Below are 18,050 nucleotides of genomic sequence, written 5' to 3' on the forward strand. Positions count from 1 at the left end.
ATGGCAGTCTCTGCAGGAAACCCTGCGAGTCCCTCAAAATCCTCCTCAAGCTGAAGGAAAGACAGCAATGTCAGGGGACAAGCAAAGAAAATCTCATGATGACCTAAAGACCCACAGTGGAGAACTGCAATATGGATTAAAAAGGAGGAACAGAAAAGGGAGTGACGCATACATTTAGCAAAGGCTGGAGACACTAGGGCTGGAAGCCTATAAAATTGTCCGGGAGCTGTCAAAGAGGCCGATCAACAGTGCAATGGCTCAGGTTTTCAGGTTAGAAACAGAGCAGGGCTGAGATGCCAACCTTGCCAGGTATGGTGGCATACGTGCCTTTAATCCCAGCACTCAGGAGGCAGAGGCAGGTGGATCACTGTGAGTTTGAGGCCAGCCTGGTCTACAAATCGAGTCCAGGATAGCCAAGGCTACACAGAGAGATGCTGTCTCAATAAAACAAACAAAACAAAGCAAAACAAAATGCTAACCTCACTATCTGTGTTCTGTACTTTGATATATAATATGTCTGTGTGATAGCTAATATCTAATGTGTAACATTTATTCAGTGAAGCATATACTCTGTGTTTCATTAATTCCCAAAAAACTACTCAGTGAATATCAGCTAAGTGAGTAAGGTTTCTGTGGAAAAATTCCCTGCGTTCCCTAACTCAAAAACAACTCAGGAAGGAAAAGGTTTATTTTGTCTTGATGGGAGAAGAGGGACCTCTGAGTGACTGAAGCCCTGAGTCTGTGTGTATTGTTGACATGGGTACCGCCATGTTGAGGACCACAGGCCTGGGACCCATAGGAAAGTGATAAAGCTGTTTACCATATAGGCTTGGTCAGAGGGATGGCAGAGTTTTCCTGTGAGTCCAAGTGTGAGCGAGTGAGCAGTGTGTAAACAGCTACAGCTTCCTCCTCCCAGATATTAGCACCCTGGGGCTCCTCAGCCACACAGACCTCCTACTGAGAGTCGCCAGCTTCCTCAAACCCTGATGAACATTGACGCAAAAGCATTCAAGGAAATGCTCATAATCCGAACCCAAGAACACACCAATATGTCATCTAACATGAACAGGAGGGCTTCAAGCAACACACGCAGGGCTAGGTCAATATGCAGAAATCCATCAATGTAAGCCACCATATAAACAAATAGAAGGAACACACACACACACACACACACACACACACACACACACACACACACACACACACACACAATCATTTCCTTAGATGCCCAAAATTCATTTCACAAAATCCAACACCTATACATGTTAATAATAGTCTTGGAGAGATCATGGGTATAAGGCACCAACCTAAACTTGTAAAGGCAATATACAGCCAGGCTGCAGCCTGTATCAGTCCAGGTGGAGATGACCGTAAAGGATCCGACTGAAATCAGGGCTACACAAGGATGCTCACTCTCTCTGTGTTTCTTCAACACAGCACCTGAAGCCCCAGGTAGGGCAATGAGAAAACGGAAGGAGGTCAAGGAGGTACAAATTGGAAAGGAAAAATATCAAACTATCACTATTCATCAAAGATATGATAGTACATAGAGGTGACCCCAAAATTTCTACCAGGAAACTCCTACAGCTGACAAGCACCTTTAGCAAAGTGGCTGCATTCTAAATTAGCTTAAAAAAATATCAGTAGCCCTCCTGTATACAAAAGATAAATGGGCTGAGAAGGAAATTAGGGAAACAACATCCTTCAGAGTAGCTACAAAAACCATAAAGTATCCTGGTGTAACTATAACCAAGAAAGAGAAAAGCCTTTATGAAAAAAAAAATCAAGTCCCTAAAGACAGAAATTGAAGGTTTCAGAACATGGAAACATCTCCCATGCTCATGGATCGGTAAGATTAACAAAGTAAAAATGGCCATCTTGGGGGCTGGAGAGATGGCTCGGAGGTTAAGAACACTGACTATTCTTCCAGAGGTCCTGACTTCAATTCCCAGCATCCACATGGTGACTCACAACCATCTATGAGATATGGTGCCCTCTTCTGGCACACAGATGTACATTCAGGAGAAATATTCTATACATAATAAATATTTTTTAAAAAATGGCCATCTTACCAAAAGCCATCTAAAGACTCAATGTAATTACGATCAAAATACAAACAAAATTCTTTACAGACCTTCAACGAACAATTCTCATTTTCATGGGTGGGGGGTCGGGGAACCACAGACGAGCTAAAAACAATCCTGTACAATAAAAGGCCTTCTAGCGTTATCACCAGGACTCATCTCAAGCTGTACTGTAGAGCAACAGTAATAAAAACTGTGTGGTACTGACACAGACACAGGCAGGTGGGTCCATGATAGCGAATGAATGAAAGACCCAGAAATAAACCCACACAACTCTGGATACTTGATGTTGACAAAGGAGACAAAACCACACAATGAAAAAAAGAGAGCATCTGCAACAAATGGTGCTGGTCTAACTGCATGTCTGCATGCACAAGAGTGCAAATAGATCCATATTTATCACCTTGCACAAAACTAACATCCATGGGGTCAAAGACATCAAATACAACCAGACACAGCAAATCTAGACGAAGAAAAAGTAGGGAAGAGCCTTGAACGCATCAGCACAGGAAACAACTTCCTGAACAGAACACCCACAGCCCAGGCTCTAAGATCAACACTAATACCTGGGATCTCATGAAAGTGAAAAGATTCTGTAAAGCAAAGGACACGCAAAAGAACGAAACAATCGCCTACAGCCTGGGAAAAGGTCTCACCTACCCTGCATCCAACAGGGGGCTGATATACAAAATATATAGAGAACTCAGGGAATTAAACACCAACAAATCAAATAATCCAACTTTAAAATGGGCTAAAGAATCAAACAGAGAATTCTCAACAGAGGAATCTCGAACGGCAGAGAAGCACTTAGAGAAAAACAAAATGTCCTCAGTCATCAGGGAAATGCAAATCCAAATGACTCTGAGATTCCATCTTACACCTATCAGAATGACTAAGATCAAAAACTCAAGTGACAGCACGTGCTGGCGAGGATGTGGGGAAAGGGGACATTCTTCCATTGCTGGTGGGAGTGCAAACTTGTACAACTACTTTGCAAAGCCATCTGGTACTTTCTCAGGAAATTCGGAACAGCTCCACTTCAAGACCCAGCTATGCCCCTCCCGGGCGTGTATATATTTAACCGGAAAGATGCTCCACCATACAACAAAGACATTTGCTCAACTGTGTTCATAGCAGCTTCATTCAGCCAGAAACTGGGGATAACCAAGATGTCCCTGCCCTGAAGAATGGAAAAGGAAACTGTGGAACATATACACAATAAACTACCATTCTGCTGTTAAAAAGAAGGACATCATGAAATTGGGCAGCAAATGTGTGGATCTGGAAAAGATCATCCTGAGTGAGATAATCCAGATCCAGAAAGATGCCCATGGCATAGACCCACTCCAGGAGCACTGTCAGCCACATAATACAGGATGGCCACTCTACAATAATTAGACCTAAGAAGCCAAGTGACAAGGAGGATCCTGGGAAGGATGTTTAATTCCCATTCAGGAGGGCAAAATGAACAGACACAGGAAAACGTTGAAGAGAGGGAACAGGACGGGAGCCTAACATACTTGCCCACTGAAAGACTCTGCCCAGCAGGGCGTCAAATCAGATGCAGGACTCACAGCCAAACTGTCAGCACAGTGCAGGGAGCTGATGGAGGAGTGGGGGATCCCCGAGGAGTCATGAGCACAAGAAGCAAAATGGAGACAAAAAAATCTGTGCCTCTGAGGGCCTGCAGAAACTGATGCACCAACCAAGGACCAGGCTTACAGAGACCTAGGCCCCCTGCCAAGGTGTAGCCTATAGACAGCTCAGTGTCCCCTCAAAACTGAAATTCGATTTCAAGTGGCACGGAGGAAATGGCAGAGGATGAAGGAATGCATTTATGTTTTCAAGATGCCAGCAGAAAATCACTGTGTTTACTACAGCTGTGACACCTTCCATGTTGTTCCCAGAGGAGATTTTCTGGCTTTCCCTTTTTCTTCTGTGTGTATTCTGGGACGATGGCTCAGAGGTTGACAAGATTGTGGGTGGAAATGGAGGCACCCAAGAAACAAACATTGCTAAAACGGGGAAACACCAGGCTTCCCTGTCCTCTCTCTTTCTGAAAAGGTTGCAGAGTGGTCAGTGCAGTTGCAGGGGCTTCGGGCGGAGACGGAACTGTTGGAAGGCAAGCCACACTGGACAGGGGGGCAAAGGGCTCATCCTTGTGACTGAGCGGGCAAGCACCTCATTCCTTCAGTGGGAGAGAGAGAAAGAAACTGTGCCAGAGGGCGGTGGGGCCTGAGGATGGCTGAAAAAGCTGAGTCAGCCCATGTTGAAAGGAAGGGTGAATCTTGAACCAACTGCAGAAGCAGAGAGGGAGGGGCATCCCGGGGCCACAGCATCACCATCAGCCTTGTAATAGTCCTACAGCCATGCCTGCTGATGGTGAACAAAGCTGTTATCAGACTGCGATGCAAGACAGGTGTTGGTAGAGACCTTGGCATGCAAAAACACGGATACCAAATATGAAAAAGTTACTAAACCACTAAAAGCATGAATGGAAAAGGGATGTGACTGATACTGGTTCTCACATGCGCCATGCTGGACAGTCATCCATGCTATAGCTACAGGTCTCCGCTATCTGAATGCATGGTGCTGCAATTGCAGGCGGTACGGTTATTACCAGAGACTGACCAAACCACTAAAAGTCTCAGATCTTATACTGCCCTGTGATTTAACTGTGGAGAATATGGTCATTTGCAATAAAATTCTGAACAAGGCATCTAACAGGGACATGGTTTTCCTAAATCTCAGGCAGAAATACAGCCTATGTTCCCATAGGTTTGCAGGAGATGTGCCAAGCGTTGCCACTGGACCTATAAGTGCAGCTCCAAGAGAGATATCCAAGGCAATTTCTTAGGGAGTGAAATAGGGTACCTAGACTGATGCCCCACAAGTACAAGCATCATACCTCCTGTAAGCCAGGAAATAACCCGCAGAGAGGAAACCCTCAGCTAAGTCTTGCAGACCCGATGCATTGCTGCAGGAAGAGCCGCCCAGGACTTGGCCACAGCTAAGGATCTTACTCTGTCTCCAGAACCTCAGTGTACAACACAGCTCCTGGAGTTTATACTCTTTGTCCTCAGGGACAGAAGGATGCTCTGGGTAAGGAGTGGATGGACTTCCAAGGATTCACTGTGTATCCAGGCGTTATAGATGAAGACTTCAAGGAGGATTAAATTATGGAGAGAGAGAGAGAGAGAGAGAGAGAGAGAGAGAGAGAGAGAGAGAGAGAGAGGAACAAGACAGAGAGATAGAGAGACAGAGACAGAGACACAGAGACACAGAGAGAACAGGAAAGCCATAACTATCTTAAGTAATAAAAGTACTGCTGGCGCTCTAAGCTGTGACCATGCTTGCAAGTCTTGGGCATGGCTCAGTAAGATTGATAGTGCAAATACTTCCTGGTTACAGAAGACTTGGTCCACATACTGACCCCACATGGAGTCACTGGCCGCCATCCACTGGGAAAACAGCAGCTGAAGCATTAAGAAGAACAGTTGATCTGGATTCCTTAACACATGAGTTATTAGAGTAGAAAACAGGCCAGAGAGATGGTTCGGTGGCTAAGAGCACTGTCTGCTCTCCTGAAGGACTGGGGCTCAATTCCCAGTACCCTCCTGCTGCCTCAGCCCTCACACTTTCTAGTAACCCGGGCTCCTGGGCATGTGACTCACTCTTCAGCCCCCAAGGGAACCAGCCACACAGTGGGTCATGTTGTTCATGCAGACACATTCACACACACATTTTTTAAGGAACTAGGAGAAAAAAATACTACAGGAGAATTAAAAATTACACTAAAATGTTTAGGGTCTATGACTCAAACAAAACAGGATGAAATGTACTTACAGATTCGAACAATCAAAATGTTAAAATAAATAATGCTAAGTAGGATATTGGGAAGCGCATCATTTCTGCTACATTTAGTTGTTCCTATTTTGTGTACAGGAGTATTTTCACTGTGGTAAGGGTGTGCACCACATGTGTGCCTGATGCCCTCAGAAGCCAGAAGAAGACGTGAGATTCTGTGGAACTGGAGTCATGGATGCCTGTGACCCAGCACGTAGGTGCTGAGAGCTACACTCAAGTCATCGGCGAGAACAACATGTGTCACTGAGCACTGTCCTTAAGGCAAACAGGTGTGTGTGTGTGCGCGCGTGCCCACCTTACCACATAAGGTCACTTTCTGCATGTGTATAAAGCTGCCTGTTTTAACGTGTGAGATTAAATTATGTACTGGAGAATACAGCTGTCCAGTGAGATGTGCTGTCAGATATGATGCTGTTGCTGAGTGACTTGTCGGCAACATGAAAGCAAAGAGGCTTGTCTTACAGCTGGTCACACAGGTGTGCTGCAAATAGGAGAGACTCTTCTACCGGGGAGAGAGGGGTCTAAGGACATCAGGCTATATTCCACATCTAATCAAGGAAGGTCAGAAAGGACCTTCCTGTGGCATAGGATGACAGTTGGCCTCCACTCTCTCCACAGGACAGAAGGGCAGGCAGGGAACAGAGGCCTCTCAGCACACTCAGAGGGACAAGCCAAACCTTTGTCAGAGTCAGTGACTAACTCTGAGATAAGTGAATAAGCAAACTACTTACTGTAGTCAGATTAAGAAAAAGTAGAGGCAGGACCGTTTCCATGACTAAAGGAAGCCAAAACTGCAACCTCAGGATTTTGCAACATTTTTGATTAATCTAGGTGTTAGCTCACTGTCTGTAAAGCTCTGCCCTTCCCACTCACCTTCAGGACCAAGCCCAGCCCATCTGTACCCTATATAAGCCACTGCCCAAAGCTCGCCACATCATCTGCTCAGCTTTGCCCTGCAGTCTCTCAGCTTTCCAGCCTTCTCATCCGCAGGAACCATGTCTACCAAAACCACCATCCGGAGTCAAACCAGCCACCGTGGCTTCAGTGCCAGCTCAGCCAAGATCCCCGGGCTCAACCGCTCTGGCTTCAGCAGCGTGTCTGTGTGCCGGTCCCGGGGCAGCGGTGGCTCTGGTGCCCTGTGTGGAGGAGCAGGCTTTGGCAGCAGGAGCCTCTATGGTGTGGGGAGCTCCAAGAGGATCTCCATCGGAGGTGGCAGCTGTGGCATTGGGGGAGGCTATGGCAGCCAAGTTGGAGGAAGCTTTCGCTTTGGAGGAGGAGCCAGCAGTGGTTTTGGCTTTAGTGCTGGAGCTGGCTTTGGTGGTGGTTATGGGGGAGCCGGCTTCCCCGTGTGCCCCCCTGGAGGCATCCAAGAGGTCACCGTCAATCAGAACCTCCTCACCCCTCTGAACCTACAAATCGACCCCACCATCCAGCGGGTGAGGACTGAGGAGCGGGAGCAGATCAAGACCCTCAACAACAAGTTTGCCTCCTTCATCGACAAGGTGAGCCCTGTTCTTTCTGTGTGTCTGTGCCAGTGCCACACACAAGAGGAGGGAAAGGCTTCAGGCTTTGTGCAAGTGTTGCCATCTTTCTAGTAGATTCCCAGTCCAGTCAGCCTGTCCCTCTTTTTTTTTTCTTTTTTTTTAAGATTTATTTATTTATTATGTATACAGCATTCTGCCTGCAGGCCAGAAGAGATGGTTTTGAGCTACCATGTAGTTGCTGGGAATTGAACTCATGGCCTTTGGAAGAGCAGTCAGAGCTCTTAACCTCTGAGCCATCTCTCCAGCTCCTTGTGTGCCCTTCTTTAGTTAGACTGGCAGCAGGAAATCATGGTTAGAGTCCCTTCCCCGTGAGGTGATGTCTGAACCCAGTGATTAGAGATGAGCTCAGGGCTCAAGTCACAGGATGGTCCTGAGGCAAAAGACTCTACAGTGCCCATGGGGGGCTATGGCAGCCATGCTACACTACACCACACTACAGCAAGCCACTGTTGGCTGGCTGTGCCCTGCATGAGCGCTCAGCCCTCCCTGTGGGATGATGTGGGGAGCTTAGATGGCTTGTTGCTCTCAGACCCAGGTCGAGGACACAGAACAGGTTGGGGTGGACAGCTTGAGAGGAAAGGCAAACTCTGGAAGGGGGCACCGAAGAGAGAATCTCAAATTGCTTCTCACGCTCGGCCCCTCCAGGTGCGGTTCCTGGAGCAGCAGAACAAGGTCCTGGACACCAAGTGGACCCTGCTGCAGGAGCAGGGGACCAAGACCGTGAGGCAGAACCTGGAGCCAATGTTCGAGCAGTACATCAACAACCTGCGCAGGCAGCTGGACGCTATACTCGGGGAGAGGGGCCGCATGGACGCCGAGCTGAGGAACATGCAGGACACAGTGGATGACTACAAGAACAAGTGAGTTGTGACGAAGGAAAAACCCAGGTGCCTAATTCATAAACATAGAAGCCCACATAGAGACATGGACGGCCATGAGTTAAGACACTTTACTCATGAGGATGAACATGTCATGACTTAAGCTCAGAGCAGAAGGCCAGGGCCAAGGAGGGTTAAAGGAAGTGAGAGGACAGGAAAGGGATGAATTATTTAACAGAACAAATATCCCCTTTGAGCCTGATTTGGCCCTATGGCATCTATAGCACTTAGGGCTGGGCCACAGGCTGCCTGGGATGCCACCCACCCTGCCCCGGCTCCAAGGTGTCACGCTGTTCCTCTTGCAGATACGAAGATGAAATCAACAAGCGCACATCTGCAGAGAATGAATTTGTGACCCTGAAGAAGGTGAGCTGCTAATCACAGAGATGGGTTCTCTGCTCATAGAGTCGTGGCCTTGCATTTCTGTGCAGGCCATGGTGGTCAGGGTGACAGAGGAGAATGGTCTGGGCAAGAGAGTAACCGTGACTCCATGTTGATGGTTTCCCCAGGATGTTGATGCTGCCTACATGAACAAGGCTGAGCTGCAAGCCAAGGCAGACAGTCTGGCAGATGAGATCAACTTCCTGAGAGCTTTCTACGAGGCAGTAAGCCCCCTCTCTCTCCTTCTTGCTTCTCCATCCCACATTCCCTTGATTTTCTCCTGTGCAAAGTGCTGGGACTGTCTGCAATGCACACAACCAAAGATGAACTTGGCTCTCTCTGTTCCTTAGGAGCTGTCTCAGATGCAGACACACATCTCAGACACATCTGTGGTCCTCTCCATGGACAACAACCGCAGCCTGGACCTGGACAGCATCATCGCTGAGGTCAAGGCTCAGTACGAGGACATCGCTCAGAGAAGCCGGGCCGAGGCTGAGTCCTGGTACCAGACTAAAGTGAGTATTGACTTGGAGCCGGAAGAAGATGTCTGAGACCCTCCCTGAACTGCACGGGTCTGATTTCACTGGAGGTTAGAGGTGACAAAAAAGATTTGGGGTGCTCTCACAGCAAGTGTGTTGTGCACTGGTACTATAGAAACAATGGGAGGAGGGTTTAATGGAGCCATGGCTGAATGGTTAAGAGTATTGGCTGCTTTTCCAAGATCAATTCCCAGCACCCATATGGTGCCTCTCAGCCATTGATATTGGGACTTTGTGTCCTGGAGTGCAGGCACACGTGCAGACAGAGCACTATATACAGAACACTTTACAGAGTTATGATCTAGTCTAAGAGCAAAAGAACCCAGAGGTAGATGCAAAGTTGCCATGAATGAAGTCTGTGCTCTCTTTGCTTGAGCTGAACTATTTCCTCTGGTCCTCATGAGATAATAGAGGCCATTTTCAGTTCCTGTCGGATCCATGTAACCTATGCTCTCCTCAAACGTCTCTGGAGGTAAAGCCATCACATCCATGACAGTGCATGGCACTCAGAAGTGGCTCTGTTTCTGTCTGTACAAACTCACATCCATGTCATCACTCCCGTTGGCCTTCAGTACGAGGAACTGCAGGTGACAGCTGGCAGACACGGGGATGACCTTCGAATCACCAAGCAGGAGATCGCTGAGATGAACCGCGTGATCCAGAGGCTGAAATCAGAGATCGACCACGTTAAGAAGCAGGTAGGACAGACAGAGACACAGAGGATGACAGGCAACGTTTCCCGTCCTCTACCACTAAGGACCACGGGGACAAGGGGCTCAGGTCTCGACAGATCCACACACCAAGGCTTTTCCCTTGCTCTGTCTGCCCAGATTGCCAACCTGCAGGCTGCCATCGCTGAGGCTGAGCAGCGTGGGGAGCTGGCCCTCAAGGATGCCAGGGGCAAGCTGGAGGGTCTGGAGGATGCCCTGCAGAAGGCCAAGCAGGACATGGCCAGGCTGCTGAAGGAATACCAGGAGCTCATGAATGTCAAGCTGGCCCTGGATGTGGAGATCGCCACCTACAGGACGCTGCTGGAAGGAGAGGAGTGCAGGTGGGTGACTCCATCCTGGAGGACACCCCCATGGTGCCAGGCACTGAGCACAGGAGGCACTGGGGGGGGGGGTCACTAGCTGTGGCCACAGTGGCTCCCTTCAGAGCCTTATTGCCTGGGGATTGCCTGTGTCCTGTCAGCTGCCTGAGGGTCTCACGGGGACTGAGGCAATGGCCCCCAAGTTCTTACCCTCTGTGTTTCTCTCCTAGGTTGAATGGTGAAGGCGTTGGACCAGTCAACATCTGTAAGTCCTCTGCGTGCCCACCTCCCCTTCCCCTGCCCTCGGGCTGCCTCAGCCTGACAGCGTGAGCTCACATGTCTGTGTCTCTTCTCCCGTCCTTTCCAGCTGTGGTGCAGTCCACCGTGTCCAGCGGCTATGGCAGTGCAGGAGGTGCCAGCAGCAGCTTAGGCCTGGGAGGAGGCAGCAGCTACTCCTACAGCAGTGGCCATGGCCTTGGAGGTGGCTTCAGTGCTGGCAGCGGCAGAGGCATCGCAGGTGGCATTGTGTCCTCTGGTGGCAGCTCCTCCTCCATCAAATACACCACCACCTCCTCCAGCAGGAAGAGCTACAGGCACTGAAGTCCCTGACCCCAGAGCTGTGCCTGAGCCTGGAGCCCCTGGCTGCAGAGCCCTGTGCTCAGGTGCTGTCCTCGCTGACCTCCCCCCTCTGCTCTCTGCCTGGGGCTGAGGAGGCTGAGGCCTTCTTGCTCCTCTCTCTCTTCCCCAGGGGTCCCCACTGCCCCTCCTCTTCTGCACCTCTGGCTTCACATCCACACTCACTCACATCTGCTGCTTCAGGCTGTGTGGAGGTCACCAGGCTGCGGCCTCTCCAGCTCTGTCCCTAGGCTGCCTCAGAAAGGCTGTCATGGTCCCTTTCCTTCAGGCCATCGTTGTCCAGGTTCTACTCAGGAAGTGAACTGAGGAAGTCCCCTTTACTCTGCAGTGGCCTTAGAGATGCCACAGTGCCTTGTCCTGAGCCTCCCTGGCAGGCACGGTGACAGCACCTGTCTTGTGATGCACATTCTGTGCTCAGGTGACGATGTCCTCTTTGCTCTCTGCTTCCTCCAAGTTGCTAAATAAAGCAGGTTTATAATGTACTGACTTTGCCCATGTGTGTTTTCTTGTTGCCAATTGTTTCCCATGAGGCCCTGCGGCTTTGCTGGACAAGGGCCTTTTAGAGCCTCCTTCTTCCGCACTCTCCCCACTGGGCATGGCTGCATTTGTCAGTTTCAAGGTGCCCTGCTCTCCAAACACCATGGCTCCTCTCCTCTTGGCTGAGAACTCCGCCGCAAGACGTATGAAGACCGATGTCTGTAGTTCAAGCCCCACCACGACACACAGGCACATATAGGAGGCAACAGAAAAGAGGATCACTGACAGGCACAATATCAGAGAACATCAGAACCACACCATTTAAAAATAACTTAATATAAATTCTGATAATAAAGTATGCTGACTCTAAAACTGAGATACAGGAATACCACAATGAGGGCATAGGGAAGGGTCCCTGGGAAAATTACCTGCCTGAGCATCAGCACTGGCATTTAGGGTGCAGACCTCATGAAAAGATGTGTGGGCGTGGTGACCACATGTAATTCCAGGCCTCTAGAAGTAGAGACAGGGCACATATGGGTCAAGTTGCCAAGAAAAAATAGCCCAACATGTGTGCTCTGGGCTCAGTGACTGAAACCGCCTCAATCAATAAAGGGAAAATGATGAAGAAGCAACAACCACCATGTACACACACACACACACACACACACACACACACAAACACACACACACACACACACACACACACACACACAAACACACACACTCATAAACCCATACCCACAAGACATATGACCACATATTCATACATGTGGAAATGCCATAGATGCACATGCACTGCACGTTCATACATGCATGCAGACATTTCTTTCTTTTTTTAATTTGGGACTTTTATATGAGCATGGAGTGTGACTTTGTCAAATGCCCCCTCACTCCCTTCACCTCTGTCCTACTTCTAGCCCCAGCCCATTGCCCCTTCCAGAATTATGTGCTGGCTCTTCCTTTTTTTTTTTTTTTTTTTTTTTTTTTTTTTTTTTTTGTAACCCAATGATTCCACTTTGTGCCTCCTCTAAGTGTAGGGTGTAAGACAATCTCCTGGAACATGGCCTCTTTCTGGGGCCACATACTCAAACAAAGATTGCTCCCTTTCCCCTAGTAGCCTTCATTTTCCAGAAACTTCCCATTAGCACAGGATTTCCTGAACTCCTCTCCAGTCCCTGCTGGGTTCTGACTGACTCCATCCTGTGCAATTCCCACGCATGCAGTCTGGCCACTGTTGTGTGATGTGTGCAGTAGGCTTGGCAAGCCCAGCACATACTTTTTCGATGCAGATACCCACAACTTATGGCTCTGACTAACCCCCTCTCTGCTCTGCTGTGGTCCCTGAGCCCTCTGCATTGGACGACATGTGATATGGATGCTCATTTAGAGCTCAGCATCTCTCAGTCTCTCCTTCTCTGCAGGATGAGCAGTTTCGGGTGCCTGTGTTAATCGTTATCTACCATAAACAGAAGCATCTCTGAGCAGGCTTGGGACATGCAGTAACCTGTTGGTATAATGGTAAGAAAGTAATGGATTTCATATTACAAACTGTTTAGCAGAATTGCATCTGTTTCTGCCTTAGGGCCTAAGACTGAGGCAGTCACTTGTGAGCTGTGTAAGTCCCAGGACTGAGTCCTCTCTTGTGGAGTGGGCCTTGCATGCCATCACAAAGTGGATGGTTATTTCCTTAACTCTCCTGCCACTCCTGCCCAGTCACTACTGTAGCCCACAGGGTCCACAGCAGGGTAAGATTGTAAAGAGTTTTTCCCCTGCTGGAGTCAGTAGCGCACTCTAGCACCATGGAAGCTATCCTGTAGAGACAGGATTTCCAGGTCCACATGAGCCTGGTTCTGCAGTGTTTGATGACTCTATGCAGTGTCTTCTTATGGTCTCACTATCAAGGTCTGGATGCTAGCCAAGAGGCAGGGCGAGAACCTGCAATGTGTCAGGGGACTATGGCATCCCACCAACCACAACATGACAGAATAACCCATAGCAGGCGCTGATCTTCCTGTTTGGTAAACACTGAAGCCTGTTGAAGGCGTTGTCTCCCTGTTAGAAGGTCCACCATGGAAAGGGAGAGGGGACATGAGGATATTGGAGTAAGTGTGTCAGGCAGCAGAAGGGAGGGCTGTTTACCTAAGAGATAAAGGAGGAGGAGGAGGAGGAGGAGGAGGAGGAGGAGTGTAGGGTCATTTGGAGAGGATAGAATCCAGTGTTACATGCATGAAAATACCAAAGTGAAATTCACTTCTTTGCATTTTAACCAGAAATCACTAATAAGATAAACCATTGCACTGCAAAAAGCAAATCACATCAATGCAGTCAGGGAAAGCTGGATCGACATTCAGGATAACCAGTGCCTTTTCCATAGCGAACAGCAAAAGGAAAAAACGGGTAATGAAGATAATTCATGAGACATTGGGTGTGGTGGGGCACGCCTTTAATCCCAGCACTCAGGAGACAGAGGCAGGTGGATCGCTGTGAGTTCGAGGCCAGCGTGGTCTACAATGGGAGTCTAGGATGGCCAAGGCTACACAGAGAAACCCTGTCTTGAAAAACCAAAAAAAAAAAAAAAAAAAAAAAAAAAAAAAAAAAAAAAAAGAAAAGAAAAGAAAAGAAAGAAAGAAAAAAAGATAATTCATGAGAAAAAGGTGTAAAATCAGCCCAGTGCCCACTTGTTTTTAAAAGGCACCGTAGGGGACAAATGCCAGACAATGTCCTCAGCTGGGTAAAGAATATGTCACACTGCCTAGAGCCTCATCACACTTGGGAGACTGAGTCCTTCCTCCCTTGGGTGAGGACAAAGCACATGCGACCATCTCTCCACATTTCCTAACCATGTGTTGCAAGTTTAACAACAACCAGGATTTAACAGAAAGGTATAAAGGCAGACATAGTTATCAGTGCAAACTAAACAATGTTTAATCTCATAAGACCTGGCAGTCTGCGCAGGAAACCCCGCAAGTCCCTGAAAATCCTCCTCAAGCCGAAGGGAAGACAATAATGTCAGGGGACAAGCAAAGAAAATCTCATGATGACCTAAAGACTCACAGTGGAGAACTGCAATATGGATGAAAAAGGAGGAACAGAAAAGGGAGTGACGCATACATTTAGCTAAAGCTGGAGACACTAGGGCTGGAAGCCTATAAAATTCCCTGGGAGCTGTCAAAGAGGCCGATCAACAGAGCAATGGCTCAGGTTTTCAGGTTAGAAACAGAGCAGGACTGACACGCCAACCTTGCCAGGTATGGTGGCATACGTGCCTTCAATCCCAGCACTCAGGAGGCAGAGGCAGGTGGATCACTGTGAATTTGAGGCCAGCCTGGTCTACAAATTGAGTCCAGGATAGCTTGGCTACACAGAGAGATGCTGTCTCAATAAAACAAACAAAGCAAAGCAAAACAAAATGCTAACCTCACTCTCTGTGTTCTGTACTTGATATATAATATGTCTGTGTGATAGCTAATATCTAATGTGTAACATTTATTCAGTGAAGCATATACTCTGTGTTTCAATAATTCCCAAAAACTACTCAGTGAACATCAGCTAAGTGAGTAAGGTTTCTGTGGAAAAATTCCCTGCATTCCCTAACTCAAAAGCAACTCAGGAAGGAAAAGGTTTATTTTGTCTTGATGGGAGAAGAGGGACCTCTGAGTGACTGAAGCCCTGAGTCTGTGTGTATTGTTGACATGGGTACCGCCATGTTGAGGACCACAGGCCTGGGATCCATGGAAAAGTGATAAAACTGTTTACCATATAGGCCAGGTTAAAGGGATGACAAAGCTTTCCTGTGAGTCCAAGTGTGAGCAAGTGAACAGTGTGTAAACAGCTACAGCTTCCTCCTCCCAGATGTTAGCACCCTGGGGCTCCTCAGCCACACAGACCTCCTACTGAGAGTCGCCAGCTTCCCCAAGACCCTGATGAACATTGATGCAAAAGCATTCAAGGAAATGCTCATAAACTGAACCCAAGAACACACCAATATGTCATCCAACATGAACAGGTGGGCTTCAAGCAAGACAGGCAGGGCTAGGTCAATATGCAGAAATCCGTCAATGTAACCCACCATATAAACAAATAGAAGGAACACACACACACACACACACACACACACAATCATTTCCTTAGATGCCCAAAAATCATTTCACAAAATCCAACACCTATACATGTTAAAACTCTTGGAGAGATCATGGGTATAAGGCACCAACCTAAACTTGTAAAGGCAATATACAGCCAGGCTGCAGCCTGTATCAGTCCAAGTGGAAATGACCGTAAAGGATCTGACTGAAATCAGGGCTACACAAGGATGCTCACTCTCTCTGTGTTTCTTCAACACAGCACCTGAAGCCCCAGGTAGGGCAATGAGAAAACGGAAGGAGGTCGAGGAGATACAAATTGGAAAGGAAAAATATCAAACTATCACTATTCATCAAAGATATGATAGTATATAGAGGTGACCCCAAAATTTCTACCAGGGAACTCCTACAGCTGACAAGCACCTTTAGCAAAGTGGCTGCGTTCTAAATTAACTTTAAAAAAATAAACAGTAGCCCTCCTGTATACAAAAGACAAATGGGCTGAGAGGGAAATTAGGGAAACAACATCCTTCAGAGTAGCTACAAAAACCATAAAGTATCCTGGTGTAACTATAACCAAGAAAGAGAAATACCTTTATGAAAAAAAAAATCAAGTCCCTAAAGACAGAAATTGAAGGTTTCAGAACATGGAAACATCTCCCATGCTCATGGATCGGTAAGATTAACAAAGTAAAAATGGCCATCTTGGGGGCTTGAGAGATGGCTCGGAGGTTAAGAACACTGACTATTCTTCCAGAGGTCCTGAGTTCAATTCCCAGCATCCACATGGTGACTCACAACCATCTATGAGATATGGTGCCCTCTTCTGGCACACAGATGTACATTCAGGAGGAATATCCTATACATAGTAAATATTTTTTTTAAAATGGCCATCTTACCAAAAGCCATCTAAAGACTCAATGTAATTACGATCAAAATACAAACAAAATTCTTTACAGACCTTCAACGAACAATTCTCATTTTCATGGGTGGGGGGTCGGGGAACCACAGACGAGCTAAAAACAATCCTGTACAATAAAAGGCCTTCTAGCGTTATCACCAGGACTCATCTCAAGCTATACTGTAGAGCAACAGTAATAAAAACTGTGTGGTACTGACACAGACACAGGCAGGTGGGTCCATGATAGCGAATGAATGAAAGACCCAGAAATAAACCCACACAACTCTGGATACTTGATGTTGACAAAGGAGACAAAACCACACAATGAAAAAAAGAGAGCATCTGCAACAAATGGTGCTGGTCTAACTGCATGTCTGCATGCACAACAGTGCAAATAGATTCATATTTTTCACCTTGCACAAAACTAACATCCATGGGGTCAAAGACATCAAATACAACCAGACACAGCAAATCTAGATGAAGAAAAAGTAGGGAAGAGCCTTGAACTCATCAGCACAGGAAACAACTTCCTGAACAGAACACCCACAGCCCAGGCTCTAGGATGAACACTAATACCTGGGATCTCATGAAACAGAAAAGATTCTGTAAAGCAAAGGACACGCAAAAGAACGAAACAATCGCCTACAGCCTGGGAAAAGGTCTCACCTACCCTGCATCCAACAGGGGGCTAATATACAAAATATATAGAGTACTCGCGGAATTAAACACCAACAAATCAAATAAACCAATTTTAAAATGGGCTACAGAACCAAACAGAGAATTCTCAACAGAGGAATCTCGAATGGCAGAGAAGCACTTAGAGAAAAACAAAATGTCCTTAGTCATCAGGAAAATGCTAATCCAAATGTGTCTGACATCCCATCTTACACCCATCAGAATGACTAAGATAAAAAACTCAAGTGACAGCACGTGCTGGCGAGGATGTGGGGAAAGGGGACACTCTTCCATTGCTGGTGGGAGTGCAAACTTGTACAACCACTTTGGACAGTAATCTGGTACTTTCTCAGGAAATTCGGAACAGCTCTACCTCAAGACCCAGCTTTGCTCCTCCAGGGCATATAAATAACCGGAAAGATGCTCCACCATACAACAAAGACATTTGCTCAACTGTGTTCATAGCAGCTTCATTCAGCCAGAAACTGGGGATAACCAAGATGTCCCTGCACTGAAGAATGGAAAAGGAAACTGTGGAACATATACACAATAAACTACCATTCTGCTGTTAAAAAAAAGAAGGACATCATGAAATTGGGCAGCAAATGTGTGGATCTGGAAAAGATCATCCTGAGTGACATAACCAAGACCCGGAAAGATGCCCATGGCATAGACCCACTCCAGGAGCACTGTCAGCCACATAATACAGGATGGCCACTCTACAATAATTAGACCTAAGAAGCCAAGTGACAAGGAAGATCCTGGGAAGGATGTTTAATTCCCATTCAGGAGGGCAAAATGAACAGACACAGGAAAACGCTGAAGAGAGAGAACAGGACGGGAGCCTAACATACTTGCCCACTGAAAGACTCTGCCCAGCAGGGCGTCCAATCAGATGCAGGACTCACAGCCAAACTGTCAGCACAGTGCAGGGAGCTGATGGAGGAGTGGGGGAT

General features: G+C 47.4%; 1 protein-coding gene across 1 annotated transcript; it reads left to right on the forward strand.

The window, feature by feature from the left end:
- Positions 1-6,868: 6,868 nt before the first annotated feature.
- LOC311579251 (keratin, type II cytoskeletal 6A-like) lies at positions 6,869-11,442 on the forward strand. Its single transcript, XM_084749622.1, has 9 exons — positions 6,869-7,453; positions 8,141-8,355; positions 8,679-8,739; positions 8,883-8,978; positions 9,105-9,269; positions 9,866-9,991; positions 10,124-10,344; positions 10,554-10,588; positions 10,691-11,442. The coding sequence occupies exons 1-9, from the start codon at positions 6,947-6,949 to the stop codon at positions 10,921-10,923; spliced, it is 1,659 nt and encodes a 552-aa protein (XP_084605748.1). The 5' UTR covers positions 6,869-6,946; the 3' UTR covers positions 10,924-11,442.
- The last annotated feature ends 6,608 nt before the right edge of the window (positions 11,443-18,050 follow it).

Source organism: Acomys minous (assembly GCF_964271855.1).
Source record: "Acomys minous genome assembly, chromosome: 12".
Classification (NCBI taxonomy): Eukaryota; Metazoa; Chordata; class Mammalia; order Rodentia; family Muridae; genus Acomys; species Acomys minous.